The following is an 18,254-nucleotide window of genomic DNA, read 5'->3' on the forward strand; positions in this document are numbered from 1 at the left end:
AAGGATAGAATGACAAGATATGGTAAGTGATCATGAATCAGAGCGATGAATTGACTTGGATTCCTGCATTGAGCAAGGGGTTGGACTCGATGGTCTTAGAGGCCCCTTCCAACCCTACTATCCTATGATTCTGTGATTCTATGACCAAACATGGGCAGAGCAAAGTCTAATTTTTTTTTAAAGCAGAAAAGGTGGTCTGTATAACACTAAAGCCCCAGCCTTGTAGCTGGCCACTGAGCCCAGGGTGAAACAGTGTGAGGTTGGGAGGTTGAAGGAATTACGAAGTGGTGGTGATGGTGGGAAATGCTGAGCATCAATAAACTGTATGCCTTTAGAAGCTGAGGACCCAAAATGACTGCTGGTGGGTTGTTTTTTGAATAAACAGTGCAATGTTCAGGAATGAAAAACAATGCCATAAACACACTCCCCCCTTCCTTCAAAGAGCATCCTAACTCAAGACAGTCACCCTGTTCAGATTCAGTACTCGATTTTCAGGCTTTTTTGTTTGGAATCAAAATTATGAACTGACATCTGACTGAAAACTCTAGCCTGCTAATTTCGTGGATGTGCCCCCTGATTAATCAGGGGGCATTCTTCTGTGATGTTCCTGTCGTGGACATTCTAAATTCTTATTCTTCCCTTGCAACAACTCTATACAATAATCTCTATGCAAAATAATTTGAGTTTTGAAGGGCAATGTGCAATCTTGGGGTTGAGTGTTGGTGAAAGCCTTCTGACGTCCTCCTGGAAGTGGCAATCCGGAAGTGAGCAACGCAGACAAATGATAAGGGGCTCTGGCTAAGGATGCTGGATGCACCCAATCCTGTAAACTGATCAGGGTCAGCCCTGGTTAGTACTTGGATGGGAGACCATGTGGGAATCAGGCTTCCTGCACTGAGCAGGGGGTTGGACTTGATGGTCTTGTAGGCCCCTTCCAACCCTACAATTCTATAATCTATAAATACACATCACTTGAAAATAGTGGTTTGCATATTAGTCACACTATGACTAAAGGACAACACTGTAACTCAAAGTGAAAATGAACAAAGGTAACATAATCCAAGAATCTGGATTATTTCTGGAATATTTTTGCATCCTACAAGGGCTTGGCGCTGGGGTCCTGGTACAAAACAAGGAAACACAGAGGCATTATTTTACCAAAAGACTTCCAAGAATAGATACAGGAAAGGCCTCAAGGATGACTTGTGGCTGTACATACATTTGGGGCTTCGCGAAGAGTTCAGTAGGGCATCTGAGTAGCCGATAGGTCTTGGTTTATGAATCTTGGTTTGGGAAGCCAAGAAGCACCACTGGAAGCAGTCTGTCCTCTGAATTCACAAGGATAATTACACCTTTAGGTCAGGTCTTAAGGCAACCAGCTTTTATATAAAGGGAAAGAAATGTACATCAATGACTTCAGTAAAAGAAGAAGTTGTAGTGGTGTACTGAACCCTGTTTGTGTGCAAAGTCTGGATGGGAACGAAGGAAATCAACAGCAGAAGCAACAGTGCTGCCAAATTCTTGAGAGAAAGAGAGATACTGAGACAGCCAAAGCAGAGATGGTCCAACCACAAGGATACAGTCCTTCGCTCCATCAACAGATGTCAAGAATCTTCTGACAGATATCCACGTTCCCGGGGAAAAAAAGGATCCAGGGATAGAATGAGACGAACGGCACAGTTGCTTGAACTTGTCAAGAGCAGGCTAGAGTTGTGGGCAGCCGTACCTGGGGCGATTTATTATTAATTGTAGATACTGCCTTATTTGCTAAAAAGCCATCAAGGCAGTGGCTTGATCAAACCATCAGAACTCTAGACCAGGGGCAGGCACTCCGGGGGCCTGGGGGTCACTTTTGCCCCCCTGGAAGGCCTCACTCTTGCTGCTGCGCTGCCAGATTTGGTGGCAGTGGCAAAAAAAAGGTGGTTTCCTGCTGAACGTTGGTGGAAAACTGCTATGGAAGGGTAAAAAAAGGACAAATGTACCTTGTAAACATGCCATATTTGTCCTTTTCACCTGCCTGTAGCAGTCTTCTGCTGAAGTTCAGCGGAAAACCACCAGGTTGTTTGCTACCGTGAATTTCGGCGGTGTGGCAGGGGGTGGTAGGGGGCATATACAGTCCGCGGGCCATGAGTTGCCCACTCATGCTCTGGACCTTCCTACTCAGGCTCTCCAGGATCAACTTGGTTTTGGCTGCAAGCCAAAGTGGAACAGGGAATTGGTCCCGACGACTGCTGTGCGGAATAGCAAAGGCAGAAGGCCAGGACGCTACATTTTCACACTAGGCCTGGCCAATCCCGAGGCTTCTTACTGCTGGCTAATATTGTATACTCATATTCCCATGTGCACTTGAACAAGGCTCTGAACATCACCACTCCCCAAGCTAGTGTCAGGATTGATTCTTTGCGCAAGGAGAGAGTTAGCAGCTCAGATTCCGAAGAGGAGCAGCCAGAACTGAGGGAGGCTTTTTCACCAGCCAGTTCAGATGGGGTAGGCGTGCTTCTCAGGTTACCAACTCCCAGATGGCTGGGCATGAAGCTTCCTCCTCGCCCCCCTCTGTGAGAAGCAGCGAGCAGGAGGAGGACGGGCTTGAGGACTGGGACCTAAGGGACGCGAGGTGGCAGCGCAGAGCTAAGAGGGAAGCGTCAGGGGCTGAGCTCAGACGGTCGACCTGGTTAGCGATGCGTGGGAGGCTACACAGGGAAGCATCATGCGAGGGGCAGGACCTCCCGCCCTAAGTTAGCCTAGCCAGATAGCCGCCCTTTCAAACTGCAGGCAACTTTCGGTGATCCCATTTGAATCCCCTGGAGGCATTCCTTTGTAGCCACAGAGCCTTCGAGGATTTGCTTCTGTAATGAACCTGTGAATAATATATTAAAGGCGTGAGACTGAAGCCTCTCTATTTGTGTGTGGATCGAGGGGGCCAAGGGAGTTGTGACAGCTAGGCCCCAGTCTCTGAGCACAAGGCTGCCAGACAGTTCAAACCCCAGAGCGCCTGGATCCAGCATCTCCTGAAATCTCCACATGTCTGCGTTCAGAAGACTGTGGTTTGCTCTGAAGGTTCATGAACTGTCTTTTCCAGGGTATCAACTTCCACTAAGTCCATTGCAGGAGCGAAGAGATAAAAGGCCACCTTCCAGGGCGTGGTGCTTACTGCTGTTTAAGACCCAGGTCAATTTCAATTAGCAATGGAAAGCGGATGCCTGCTGGGGAGAACTTTAGCACCATGGCTTCTTTCTCAGTGGCAGGAGGAGTCCCGAGGTGTGAAATGATTAAGCTCATTTGGGCCAGCTGGACATGCAGAAGCTCAGATGGGAGAAGGCCAGAACGTTGACGTTCGGTGTCTTGGCAGGCAATCCCGGAAAATCAGAAGCTTGGAAATCGAAGACAGAAATGTCGTCACCCTTTCAACGGCTTATTTTGGCATGGCCGATGGGAACTGGAGGGTGGAGCCCAAGCCGCTCTGTCCAGTAGGAAGAAATAACTGGGACGCACAAAAGAAAGACACAGATGCAAACAGGACACTGGGAACTGAGTTCAAGGTGCAAGGAAGCTGGCCGGTATGGGTTCTCACTGCAGTCCTGGGTCTAAAGAAAGGACACTAGATTTTCTTGCTTTGGGAGGAGGAGGGGGAGGCTTGATTTCCCGCCTGCTGGGCAATGGAGGACCGACCTGTAATAATACAAACACACACAGACACACAATGAGATGGGCAAGTAAAACCCTGTCTCCAGTGGTGTAGTGGAGGGGGAAGGGTGGAAGGAGTGATGTCAGAGCAGGAGGGACGACATCATCCGCTGGAGCGCCAGGATAATGGAAGGACCCTCCATGCTCTGCCAAATGAATGAGAGGATAACAAGGCTTTCAAGTTTTCATGGTTTGTGACAGTTTAGTAAAGAGGAAATCAGAGAATGAGGAAAATAATCAAACAGAGGCTGGATACTTTTTTTCTTTGATGGGTTTTTTTTCCCTTTCCTTTTCACTGATGGAACAGGGTTTTATTTTGTATTTATTTAATTTTTTTGCTCTAACACATCAGGAACATAGAAGCAATTTTAAAGCATGGAATGGTGGCCGGGGGCGGGTGGAGAAGAGAAATGTATTTGTGTGTTTCACAACTGAAGTGATACACGTGGTTGTCTAAAGAGGACCCCTCATAAAACCATTAAGTTCAAGGTCTAAAATTACCTAGCTGCGCTACTGTTTTTGGCCTCGGCCCCCACACCTGCAATATGGGTGCATGTGTATGTGTTAATAAATACTGGCCTACTTATAGGGTTGTTGTTAAGGCTTACAAGAACATAATGTATGTGAATGATGAAAAGCACTGTATGAATGCTGAGTATATAAATGCTAACTATACTATGTTATGGAGGGGGCCACTTGACAGAGGGAATTTCCAAGTAGCGCCAGAAAGAGTGAAGCGGCTGGGCAAAGCTGAAAGGACACTCAGCTGTGGATGTGTCTGGCGGTGAAAAGAAAGTCCAATGCTGTAAAGAGCAATATTGTTTAGGAACTTGAAATGTAAGATCAATGAATCAAGGTAAGTTGGAGGTGGTCAAACATGAGATGGCAAGATTGAACATCGACATCTTGGGAATCAGCGAACTAAAATGGACAAGCATGGGCGAATTTAATTCAGGTGACCATTATGTCTACTACTGTGGGCAAGAATCCCTTAGAAGAAATGGAGTAGCACTCATAGTCAACAAAAGGGTGGGAAAAGCAGTACTGGGGTACAATCTCAAAAACGATAGAATGATCTCAGTACGACTCCAAGGCAAACCATTCAACATCACAGTAATTCAAGTCTATGCCCCAACCACTGAGGCCAAAGAAGCTGAGGTTGATCGGTTCTATGAAGACCTACAACACCTTCTAGAACTAACACCCAAAAAAGATGTCCTCTTCATCATAGGGGATTGGAATGCTAAAGTAGGAAGTCAAGAAATCACCGGGATAACAGGCAAGCGTGGCCTTGGTGTACAAAATGAAGCAGGACAAAGGCTAATAGAGTTCTGCCAAGAGAACACGCTGATCATAGCAAACACTCTTTTCCAACAGCACAAGAGGCGACTCTACACATGGACATCATCACCAGATGGTCAATATCGAAATCAGATTGATTATGTCCTTTGCAGCCAAAGATGGAGAAGCTCTATACAGTCAGTCAAAACAAGACCTGGAGCTGACTGTGGCTCAGATCATGAGCTTCTTGTTGCAAAATTTCGGCTTAAATTGAAGAACGTAGGGAAAACCACTAAACCATTCAGGTATGACCTAAATCATATCCCTGATGAATATACAGTGGAGGTGAAGAATAGATTTAAGGGATTAGACCTGATAGACAGAGTGCCTGAGGAACTATGGACGGAGGTCCATAACATTGTTCAGGAGGCAGCAACTCAATCCATCCCAAAGAAAAAGAAATGCAAGAAAGCAAAGTGGCTATCTGATGAGGCTTTATAAGTAGCTGAGGAAAGAAGGGAAGCGAAAAGCAAGGGAGAAAGGGGAAGATATATCCAACTGAATGCAGATTTCCAGAGGATAGCAAGGAGAGACAAGAAGGCCTTCTTAAATGAACAATGCAAAGAAATCGAGGAAAACAATAGAATGGGAAAGACTAGATAGCTTTTCAAGAAAATCGGAGATATCAAGGGAACGTTTTGTGCAAAGATGGTCATGATAAAGGATAAAGAAGGCAGGGACCTAACAGAAGCAGATGAGATTAAGAAGAGGTGGAAAGAATACACAGAAGAACTATAAAGGAAAGATCTTAATGTCCCTGATAGCCATGATAGTGCGGTCACTGAACTTGAGCCGGACATCCTCAAGAGTGAAGTCAAGTGGGCCTTGGGAAGCATTACTAACAACAAAGCTAGCGGAGATGACAGTATTCCAGCTGAGCTATTTAAAATCCTAAAAGGTGATGCTGTTAAAGTGCTGCATTCAATATGCCAACAAATTTGGAACACTCAACAGTGGCCACAAGACTGGAAAAGGTCAGTTTACATCCCAGTTCCAAAGAAGGGCAATGCCAAAGAGTGTTCAATCTACCGTACAATTGCCCTTATTTCACATGCCAGCAAGATTATGCTCAAAATCCTACAAGCTAGGCTTCAGCAGCATGTGAACAGAGAACTACCGGAAGTATAAGCTGGGTTTCGAAGAGGCAGAGGAACAAGAGATCAAATCGCCAACATTCGCTGGATCATGGAGAAAACAAGAGAATTCCAGAAAAATGTATATTTCTGCATCATTGACTATGCTAAAGCCTTTGATTGTGCGGATCACAACAAACTGTGGCAAATTCTTAAAGAGATGGGAGTACCAGACCACCTTACCTGTCTCCTGAGAAACCTGTACAAGGGTCAAGAAGTAATAGTAAGAACCGGACATGGAACAACTGATTGGTTCAAAATTGGGAAAGGAGTACGACAAGGCTGCATATTGTCACCCTGCTTATTTAACTTATATGCACAGTACATCATGAGAAACGCCGGGTTGGATGAATCACAGGTTGGAATTAAGATTGCCGGGAGAATTATCAACAACCTCAGATACGCAGATGATACCACCCTAATGGCAGAAAGCGAAGAGGATCTAAAGAGCCTCTTGTTGAGGGTGAAAGAGGAGAGTGCAAAAGCTGGTTTGAAACTTAACATTAAAAAAACTAAAATCATGGCATCTGGCCCCATCATTTCCTGGCATATAGAAGGGGAAGAAATGGAAGCAGTGACAGATTTTACTTTCTTGGGCTCCAAGATCACTGCAGACGGTGACTGTAGCCTTGAAATTAAAAGACGCTTGCTCCTTGGGAGGAAAGCTATGGCAAACCTAGACAGCATAGTAAGAAGCAGAGGCATCACCTTGCCGACAAAGGTTCGTATAATCAAAGCTATGGTTTTCCCAGTAGTAACGTATGGCTGTGAGAGCTGGACTATAAGGAAGGCTGAGCGCTGAAGAATCAATGCCTTCGAACTGTGGTGCTGGAGAAGACTCTTACGAGTCCCCTGGACTGCAAGGAGGTCAAATCAGTCAATCCTAAAGGAAATCAACCCTGAGTGCTCATTGGAAGGCCAGATACTGAAGCTGAAGCTCAAATATTTTGGCCACCTAATGCAAAAAGAAAACTCTCTGGAAAAGACCCTGATGCTGGGAAACATTGAAGGCAAAAGGAGACGGGGACGGCAGAGGATGAGATGGCTAGATAGCATCACCGATGCAATGAATATGAACTTGAGCACACTCCGGGAGAGAGCGGAGGACAGGAAGGCCTGGCATGCTATGGTCCATGGGGTCATGAAGAGTCGGACATGACTTAACGAATGAACAACTCGACACAGGACCGCGGTTTTCAGCAGCATCCCTGCGTCGTTTGCAACATTTAGTTCTTTTTCAAAAGGAGCAGAATTTGCCTAGGCAAAAAAAGGAGAGCTTTATAGACTATCATCCCCTTTTTGAACAGAAAGCTTTTCCAAACTCTCCAGTGGTTTCAGGAAATGAGACAATGAACTAACTAATAGGATGCCTTTTGACAGCACCACCCTAAAAAGCCCCCTGGGGGAAATTCGTGCTGATGTTTCTTTCTTAAGTCATGGGACCTCCCCCCCCCCCCCCCACATACACTCACCTCAAAATGTCACTTTTCATTTCCTTACCTCCGTGGAGTTCCTTGCGTTGGACTTGGGTGGAGGTGGGGGTGGAATGCTCTGTAAGTTAATGGTTGCTAATCCATCTGTCTGCAAAGAAGGAAAACCTAGAGAAGAGGAGTGAGGAAAAAAAAGCCTAAGGTTAAAAAAAAGGCAATGGAAAAACAAGTGTTCTGATGGAAGCATTCTTGTGCCATCAGTACTCTGAAGCGCACACGCCCTCTTATTTTAGCAGGTGATTGTGAACAGATGTGTCAAGCTGGAATCCCAGTTGCAATTCCTTAGACCTCAATGTCTCAGAAGCGTCATCTGGTGCATCAAATGAATTTAAGCACATGTGAAAAATGCACACCTGGGACAATGGAAAACGAAATCCAGAATGACAACAGAACTGTCCAGTGGGGTTTGCTTTCTCATTGGACTTCATCCGTTGCAGTCTCCTAGACTCTAACGCCTAGTGATGGGATGAGAAAACCATCCGAACTTCAGATATATTCTGCAGATCATCTCGGTATTAACAGCAGAAGTGTTTGGTTTCCTTCACTTTTCCTACAGCTAGTTCATTTTCAATCATAATTTTAGCATATTTGTTATTCTTCTAGATTTAGAGCTAGACCAGGTATGACCGTGATCACGTCTCCCATGGTTTTTGCCAAAGGTTTTTATTTATTTATTTTTAAATGAATTCTCACAAGAAAAAAATAATAGTGTACTATATTTGAATCAAGCAGCATTGGACTAAATTCATCACAGGTTTATAAAATCCCAGTTAAAACTTGACACTCAAAACTTTCTTCGTAATATATGTAATAACAGGTGTCCAGTTGTGAACTGTATTCTGATATTTAGATCGGGATTTTTTGGAAGGCTGTTAAATTAGCATGTGTTAAATGCTCCCATGCACTATTTAGCTACTCTGCTTCACTTGGTCTCTGATGTAACTTTCAATATTTAATGAATGAGGTTCTGGAAGCACTAGGACTCAAACAGAATTCTCACTGCTTTTGAGAACCTCCGTGAGCCCAGTGTGAGATCAGTTTACTTATGGGGATTCAGACTATTATCATCATCCTCACCATCATCATCATTTCATTTCATTTCATTACCACCCCATAGCCAGAGCTCTCTGGGTGGTTTGCAAGAATTCAACTATAGAATGACTGCAGGTGGAAACTGCCACCATTCTCCCAAGCCAAAATGGATCTTGTCAACCTGCCCAAGCTGCCAGCTTCTGGACAACCCAGCAGTGAGTTATTGCCTGCTGGTCACACTTTTGAAATTATTATGGATTTTTAGAACCATAGGATTAGGAAGGGGTTGGAAGCATGAAGTCTCATCTCTATCTAGGTCTGGAAGATTTAGCTTTCGGTGGGAAAAGGTTTCTAGCCCTCATGATTACAGAGGTGTATTTGGATCCGTGATGGCAAAACAATGCCAAATTGGTTCTTGGCGCTGAACATGTTGGAAGAAATTGGTCTAAAGCAAAGGTGGGCAACTTCTGGTGATCCAGGGGCTATTTCCCCAACATGATATTCACTGGGGGCCGTACCCCTGCCTCCTTAGCCATGCTGCTGAATTTGCTGCCAAAATTGAGCAGCACAGCATCCCCAAGGGCTCTAGAAATCAGCCCTTTTTTTTGCTGCCGTGCTGCCGAATGTTGGTGGCAAATTTGGTGGTGGGGGCCGCAAGCAAGGCCAGGGAGTGCATGCAGTTTGTGGGCCACATGCTGCCCACCTCTGGTCTAAAGACAAGATATGCATAATCCCCTCAAGGGGGGAAAAAAACACTTTTCCTACCAACGCTCTCCAGAAGGAAAAAAAGATGGAACTGCAGAACATACTTTGCGTTCTTGGAGTTTTGGGAGTGATTGGCGGTGGGCTGAGAGGTGTGGTTTGTTGGAGCGACGAGCCCTGAAGCAATGTCAGTCTGCTCTCTCCCAGCTGGAGACTCTTTGGCCTTGGCGCTTTTCCTGATGCATTCTGGGAGAGTGGAAACAGAGAAAACCAAAAGTTTTACTGATGGCTATAGGGATGCTCATGCATAATCAGAACCGAAGTTAGTCCCTGTTAGGTAGGCTTCGCCGTGATCTAGGAAAGCTCTGTGATGAAAAAGAGGTTGTTGAGCTGAAATGTATTGATAACAGGCTGAGGAATGTTAGCAGCTATATGCTACTGATCCTACGAATGGACACTTGGGGCTCTGGGTAACAAATCCAGAGCTGTGGGAAATAAATTCAGGGCTGGGGCCTGATGAACCCCGAAGGAGCCCACATGAGCTCCATAAGGCACAGCAACAACCTTTAGCAACTAGAGTGTTGGATGCTGATTGGGATTCAGGCCTTGTGCTCACTAAGGTGGTAAGCATTTACCTGGAATATTTTACTTCAGCCTGCTGGTAGGGGTTCATGTCATTAAGGGTTCCCCTGTGTGTGTATGTGTGTGTGTGTATGTATGTATGTATGTATATATATATATATATATATATTTTAAATCCCTTCACACAGAGAACTAGCATGCCAGGGAGAAGGATGCCAACCTACCTTTCTCCCTGATGAGCTAGCTTTCTGTGTGCAGGGAATAACTGGTGTGTTTTCTTTTGCGTAGAGAACATTCAACCCTGCGAGCCTTCCACCTGAGGGCTGAAGTGGGATGGTGCAACCAGTGCAAAGTAGGCCTGAGTCGGATGGCTGTGCTGTAAATGGGCTCTGCAACATTTCAAGGTTGAACAGATATTAACAGAGAACAGGGACCGTGGCAATATACGTTTGCAGCTGCAGGTTCAGGGGACTTAGCGGCAGCCAACAGAATGTAACTAAACAGAAAGCCCCTCCTTCATGGGAGCATCACATTTTCCGCTACTTCAGCCCCATGTCAACAACCATGTAAGCTGCAGGCCAGCAGAAAATGACAGAGGCTCCCAGGGGGAATTCTCATCACTGCAATGCATTTATTACCATTCTGGAAGTCAGCTCCACCTCTGGCTCTTTCTCTGCAATAACCTGCGATTTGCTCAGGCTCCAGTCCTTCCGCCTGAATTTATTTGTCCGGTTCTCGCCCTCGTCTTTGGCAGAGAGCTCTTCCATCCTGGAGGATGCGGAAATCCTCCTTTCCACCAGAGGCTCAAGAATCGACCTGTAGTCCGTAGAGGAAGACAGTCACAGAAGATTATACCCCGTCCTCTCTTGTCAGTGTCACGTCGACTGGAAACCTGAAGCACTGTGACAGCGGCCCTCCCAGACAGAAATGCCCTCCCAGGGAGGACAGCTAGGCTGGTGAGGACGAGGGAGAGGGCCTTCTCTGTGTTGGCCCCTACTCTGTGGAACTCCCTCCCTAGGGAACTCCGCCATGCCCCCTCTTTAATGAGCTTCCGCCACGCACAGAAAACTTGGTTATTCAGGCAGGCATTTAGGGTATTTTTAAATAATGTTTTAATGTATAATTTTACTGTTTTAAATTGTACTGTTGTACATCGCCCAGAGTGGCCGGGTGACCGGCCAGATGGGTGATTAAGAAATTTTAAAAATAAATAAATAAAAATGTTCAGGCCCTGGGAAAGGCCAGTGGGAAGGGACAGGCCAGGGGTACTGAACACCTTTCAACCTGATGGCCAAACTCCATGAAGGAGAAGCCCTTAGGGGCCATATTCCAGTGGTGGGTGGGCCGACGGTGAAAAAGGGTGGGACCCAAGGCAAATGGGGCGGGGCCAAAATACCAGCATATTTTAGCTTACATTTCTTACTGCCAGTAAGTAGGCCTTTTAGAATGGGGAAAAACTGCACACAAGATGGCAACCCACCAAACCACCAGTGGTCAGGGGAAAGGGTGTTGCCATCTGGGGAAACAGGATTGGATTGGGACCCTGGGCAGACTGGATTTGGCCCAGGGTCTGAGGTTCCACACCCCTCTTTTAAATCATTATCCAGCACATGGTAAATCTCCCATCTCACCAGGGATGAATTCAGAAGAGATCTTTCCCATGGCCAATTCGCTTTGTGACAAACCTACTTCATCAAAAAATTAACATGAGGATCTAGCCCCTCTGCCTTATCAGTCCAAGCAGTCTTCTTAGCTTCTTTCCTAATATTCACAGGTGCGTCACAAGTAGGGATGGGCAAACAAACCATGTTCGAGACAGCCAGGATTCTCTGAACGCGTCTCGCTGCTCCTCTTGTGCCCGATTCCCATTCGCGATCGCTGCTCAAATCGCAAATTGAGCAGCGATCAAATGGGAGATTTCCGCAAATCTCCCCAAACTTGTGCAAATTTCCCCCATGGACTCAAGTGGGTCTGGGTCGGTCTACCGAGGAAATTTGCGCAAGTCAGGAAATTTGCACAAATTGGACTCGGAATTGGGAACAAAGTGAATGTGAGCACCTTCAATTTGAAAATATTTTTGGTGGGCATGTGCTTGTGCTCGGAGCTTCAAACGGGGCACACTTCCACGTTTCGCAAGCAAAAAGAAAATTCTCATACGTCCCTAGTCATGAGACAAACCGGATTTCTCATTTTAATTTTAAAAAAAATTAAATAACCAACAATTTTCTACAGATCCCATCGCTACGTACCCATCTGATCCTGGTCTGGAGGAAGTGCTGTCTGACGAGGTAGAGGATGTGGATCCCATAGAGGAAGTCACAGAGGTAATGGATAGTCTCCTCAAAGTGGAAGACATGATGTATGGCAAAACCACTGATCCAGACCTGCTCTGCTTTCTTTCTGTCAGCGAGGAAGGCTGTGTGGTTGGAATATAAAGAGGAAAGTGAAAAATCCAAAGGAGATTGGTTTACAAGGATAGAAAGCAGAGGGGCCTCTTTGTCAGATACTGCATTGGGGGTTCTTCTACATGATTGCCCTTGGGGAGAGAGCACCCATGTTTGCTTTTCATCTTTTCCTGGTGGTCATTTGGAACAATCTCACCCCTGGAGTCAGCAGCCTGATCAGCCAACAAGGCCCATCCTGGTGATACCTATAATTCCGAAACACTATGCTCTGCATCAAAGGCCCTCCTCTGAGGGACGCTCAGTGGGCAGCAACAAAGGAGAGAGCTTTCTCGGTGGTGGCCCCCCATTTATGGAATGATCTCCCCCAAGAGGCCTGCCTGGCGCCAACACTGTCGTCTTTTTGGTGCCAGGTTAAAACTGTCCTCTTCTCTCAGGCATTTGGCAGCATATAAGGAGTCCTTTTGATTGTCTCTAGCTAATGGTTTTAAATATATGTTGTCGTTGTGTATGCTGCCTGTTTTACGTCCTTACGTGAACAGTTTGTATACACATTACATAATGTATTTTAATGGTTTTTAATTTTTGAGAACCACCCAGAGAGCTTCAGCTATGGGGTGGTATAGAAATATAATAAATCAACGAAAGCACAGGTGAGTTGCACACCCCACTCATGGTAATTAAAATGGTTTGTCAGAAATCCTTTGAACTTCCTTGAAATATGCTCGCTCTCCCTTACGATGTAAGAAGATCAGCATCCCACCATGCATTGCTAATTGGTAGCTAGCCATCAAAAGTCTGGCTGCTTCCCAGACAGAGAGGTTTGTCAGAAATGACCTTAGTAAGCAGGATGAAACGTTTACCAGAGTTATCACGCCGTAGAGCTTCTCCACTTTCTCCCTCAGCTCCTTGAAGCAGGAGGTTAGCCTGTCATGGAGAGGCTTCAACTGTTCCGTCAGCTTCTTCCCATGAATCCTGATCCCTTCTGCCAGCAAAGGCATCTGAAAGGGACAGCCGAACAGAGCGGACTATGAGCACAGGGGAAAAGGCCAAGTGCAGTTTGTCCACATGTAGACACATTGGGGAGGTGGATCTTCCTTCCCACACTACTTCCTGGAGCCTGTATAATGGAGCCAGTCTACTGGCCCACCTGGCTCAGTATTGTCTACTGTGGGGAACCTCGGGCCTGGGGGCCAAATTCCCCCTGCCCCCCGATCCTCCAGATGTGGCCATGCTCCCTTCTGCTTCCCCTGGCCCCGCCCTCTTCCTTCCAACCATCAACTGTGTGATGGTGTCCTGGCTTTTGTGTGTCTCCCATCCCCCCCCCCCAATATAAAAGGTTGACATGTCTTCATTACTGGCAGTGAGATCTTTAAGCTACAATATGCTGGTATTCTTGGCTCACATGTTTTGTATTGGGCCCTGTCTGCCACAGGAACGCAGCACCCAAGAGCATCTTGGAAACTGACTGTTTTGACCAGCAGTGGCTCTCTGTGGCCCTTCCTCACCTTGTTTTTCGAGATCCCTTTCAACTGGAGCTGCCAGGAATTGAACCTGGGACTGTCTGTGTGCAAATCATGTGCTCTTTCCATGCAGCGCTGCCCCCCCTTTAATAACTGATCCACACAGCACTCCTTTGGATCGGCTCTAGCTTTGCTCTCTTTCCTGTGTGCTCCTGAGCATTCCCAGGCTTTTCTATGGGGCGACTCTAAATAGGGTCCTAATGTGAGACCTTGTTCAGTCGTTCAGTCGTGTCCGACTCTTCGTGACCCCATGGACCATAGCACGCCAGGCCTTCCTGTCCTGCGCTCTCTCCCGGAGTGTGCTCAAGTTCATATTCATTGCATCGGTGATGCTATCTAGCCATCTCATCCTCTGCTGTCCCCTTCTCCAATATACTACTGCTCTTCCCCAGTAGTATATTGGACACCTTCCGACCTGAGGGGCTCATCTTCCGGTGTCATCTCTTTTAGCCTTGTGTTACGTTCCATGGGGTTTTCTTGGCAAGAATACTGGAGTGGGTTGCCATTTCCTTCTCCAGTGGACCACATTTTGTCAGAGCTCTCCGCCATGACCTATCCATCTTGAGTGGCCCTGCACGGCATAGCTTATGGCTTCACTGAGTTACGCAAGCCCCTTCGCCACAACAAGGCAGTGATCCATGTAGGGGGGAAAAGCAGTACTGGGGTACAATCTCAAAAAAGATAGAATGATCTCAGTACGACTCCAAGGCAAACCATTCAACATCACAGTAATTCAAGTCTATGCCCCAACCACTGAGGCCAAAGAAGCTGAGGTTGATCGGTTCTATGAAGACCTACAACACCTTCTAGAACTAACACCCAAAAAAGATGTACTCTTCATCATAGGGGATTGGAATGCTAAAGTAGGAAGTCAAGAAATCACCAGGATAACAGGCAAGCATGGCCTTGGTGTACAAAATGAAGCAGGACAAAGGCTAATAGAGTTTTGCCAAGAGAACACGCTGATCATAGCAAACACTCTTTTCCAACAGCACAAGAGACGACTCTACACATGGACATCACCAGATGTTCAATATCGAAATCAGATTGATTATGTCCTTTGCAGCCAAAGATGGAGAAGCTCTATACAGTCAGTCAAAACAAGACCTGGAGCTGACTGTGGCTCAGATCATGAGCTTCTTGTTGCAAAATTTCGGCTTAAATTGAAGAACGTAGGGAAAACCACTAAACCATTCAGGTATGACCTAAATCATATCCCTTATGAATATACAGTGGAGGTGAAGAATAGATTTAAGGGATTAGACCTGATTGACAAGAGTGCCTGAGGAACTATGGACGGAGGTCCATAACATTGTTCAGGAGGCAGCAACGAAATCCATCCCAAAGAAAAAGAAATGCAAGAAAGCCAAGTGGCTGTCTGATGAGGCTTTACAAGTAGCTGAGGAAAGAAGGGAAGCGAAAAGCAAGGGAGAAGGGAAGATATATCCAACTGAATGCAGAGTTCCAGAGAATAGCAAGGAGAGACAAGAAGGCCTTCTTAAATGCACAATGCAAAGAAATCGAGGAAAACAACAGAATGGGAAAGACTAGAGATCTCTTCAAGAAAATTGGAGATCTCGAGGGAACGTTTTGTGCAAAGACGGGCATGATCAAGGACAAAGAAGGCAGGGACCTCACAGAAGCAGATGAGATTAAGAAGAGGTGGCAAGAATACACAGAAGAACTATACAGGAAAGATCTGAATGTCCCTGATAGCCATGATAGTGCGGTCACTGAACTTGAGCCGGACATCCTCAAGAGTGAAGTCAAGTGGGCCTTAGGAAGCATTAGTAACAACAAAGCTAGCGGAGATGACAGTATTCCAGCTGAGCTATTTAAAATCCTAAAAGATGATGCTGTTAAAGTGCTGAATTCAATATGCCAATAAATTTGGAACACTCAACAGTGGCCGCAAGACTGGAAAAGGTCAGTTTACATTCCAGTTCCAAAGAAGGGCAACACCAAAGAGTGTTCAAACTACCGCACAATTGCGCTCCTTTCACATGCCAGCAAGGTGATGCTCAAAATCCTACAAGCTAGGCTTCATCAGTATGCGAACCGAGAACTACCGGAAGTACAAGCTGGGTTTCAAAGAGGCAGAGGAACTAGAGATCAATCGCCAACATTCGCTGCATCATGGAGAAAGCAAGAGAATTCCAGAAAAACGTCTATTTCTGCTTCATTGACTACGCTAAAGCCTTTGATTGTGTGGATCACAACAAACTGTGGCAAATTCTGAAAGAGATGGGAGTACCAGACCACCTTACCTGTCTCCTGAGAAACCTGTACGAGGGTCAAGAAGCAACAGTAAGAACCAGACATGGAACAACTGACTGGTTCAAAATTGGGAAAGGAGTACGACAAGGCTGCATATTGTCACCCTGCTTATTTAACTTATATGCAGAGTACATCATGAGAAACGCCGGGTTGGATGAATCACAGGTCGGAATTAAGACTGCCGGGAGAATTATCAACAACCTCCGATATGCAGACGATACCATCCTAATGGCAGAAAGCGAAGAGGATCTCAAGAGCCTCTTGTTGAGGGTGAAAGAGGAGAGTGCAAAAGCTGGTTTGAAACTCAACATTAAAAAAACGAAGATCATGGCATCTGGCCCCCTCACTTCCTGGCACATAGAAGGGGAAGAAATGGAAGCAGTGACAGATTTTACTTTCTTGGGCTCCAAGATCACCGCAGATGGTGACTGTAGCCATGAAATCAAAAGACGCTTGCTCCTTGGGAGGAAAGCTATGGCAAACCTAGACAGCATAGTAAGAAGCAGAGACATCACCTTGCCGACAAAGGTCCGTCTAATCAAAGCTATGGTTTTCTCAGTAGTAATGTATGGCTGTGAGAGCTGGACTATAAGGAAGGCTGAGCGCCGAACAATGGATGCTTTCGAACTGTGGTGCTGGAGAAGACTGTTACGAGTCCCCTGGACTGCAAGGAGGTCAGATCAGTCCATCCTAAAGGAAATCAACCCTGAGTGCTCATTGGAAGGACAGATACTGAAGCTGAAGCGCCAATATTTTGGCCACCTAATGCGAAGAGCAAACTCTCTGGAAAAGACCCTGATGCTGGGAAAGACTGAAGGCAAAAGGAGAAGGGGACGGCAGAGGATGAGATGGCTAGATAGCATCACCGATGCAATGAATATGAACTTGAGCACACTCCGGGAGAGAGCGCAGGACAGGAAGGCCTGGCATGCTATGGTCCATGGGGTCACGAAGAGTCGGACACGACTGAACGACTGAACAACAACAACAACAACTGCTTTTCCCACCCTTTGGTGACTATGAGTGCTACTCCATTTCCTCTAAGGGATTCTTGCCCACAGTAGTAGATATGATGGTCACCTGAATTAAATTCACCCATGCCTGTCCATTTGAGTTCGCTGATTCCCAAGATGTCGATGTTCAATCTTGCCATCTCATGTTTGACCACCTCCAGCTTACCTTGATTCATTGATCTGACATTCCAGGTTCCTAAACAATATTGTTCTTTACAGCATCGGATTTTCTTTTCACCACCAGACACATCCACAGCTGAGTGTTCTTTCGGCTTTGGCCCAGCCGCTTCACTCTTTCTGGTGCTACTTGGAAATACCCTCTGCTCTTCCCCAGTAGTATATTGGACACCTTCCGACCTGAGGGGCTCATCTTCTGGCGTCATATCTTTCAGCCTTGTGATACGTTCCATGGGGTTTTCTTGGCAAGAATACTGGAGTGGGTTGCCATTTCCTTCTCCAGTGGACCACATTTTGTCAGAACTCTCTGCCATGACCTGTCCGTCTTGGGTGGCCCTGCACGGCATAGCTTATGGCTTCACTGAGTTACGCAAGCCCCTTCACCACAACAAGGCAATGATCCATGAAGGGGAATGTGAGACCTCAGGTATGCTAAATCTGCACTGCTGTGGCTGGCCTAGTCCGTCCATCCACAAGTATTCTATTTATTCATAGCAAATGGACCCAGCTTCACATAATTTGGAATAGCCCTTAGTTTGATACGGTGAAGCCTTCGCGCAAAATTACATAACTTTCAGACTTGGACACACTGTGCCTGCCCTGTCTGAGTAAAGCCGTGCCGGCTGGCACCCCTAGGAAAGACCTCTGTCATGCTGTACCCCTATTGCCCCAGGGGGAAGGGTCTAATTGCTCCATTCTCCGGTGGGGGGGCTGCTCTACAGCAGTGAGGAGAGGGCAGACATATAACTGAGACTCTCAGCCTACTAATCTCCCATGCTGCAAAGCGATGCACTGGTTATGGAAGACTGCCCCTAGTGGCTGAAGATACAACTACAGATAATTTAAATAAATTAATGCATTCAAAAAACAAAACTCGAGTTGCACACTCCTCCTAGGG

General features: G+C 46.2%; 1 protein-coding gene across 1 annotated transcript in view; it reads right to left on the minus strand.

The window, feature by feature from the left end:
- Positions 1–1,139: 1,139 nt before the first annotated feature.
- DOCK5 (dedicator of cytokinesis 5) overlaps positions 1,140–18,254 on the minus strand; it is a 234,958-nt gene continuing 217,843 nt past the window's right edge. Inside the window, exons 47-52 of the mRNA XM_084803950.1 lie at positions 13,230–13,367; positions 12,214–12,380; positions 10,603–10,780; positions 9,490–9,628; positions 7,659–7,756; positions 1,140–3,669 (exon numbers count right to left, since the gene is read on the minus strand). Of these exons, the coding sequence (XP_084660076.1) occupies positions 3,568–3,669; positions 7,659–7,756; positions 9,490–9,628; positions 10,603–10,780; positions 12,214–12,380; positions 13,230–13,367 (822 nt within the window). The 3' untranslated portion in view covers positions 1,140–3,567. The remainder of the gene's footprint in view (positions 3,670–7,658; positions 7,757–9,489; positions 9,629–10,602; positions 10,781–12,213; positions 12,381–13,229; positions 13,368–18,254) is intronic.

The sequence above is a fragment of the Heloderma suspectum genome, chromosome 6 (assembly GCF_057233095.1).
Source record: "Heloderma suspectum isolate Gila_16-S chromosome 6, 16-S_ref, whole genome shotgun sequence".
NCBI lineage: Eukaryota > Metazoa > Chordata > Lepidosauria > Squamata > Helodermatidae > Heloderma > Heloderma suspectum.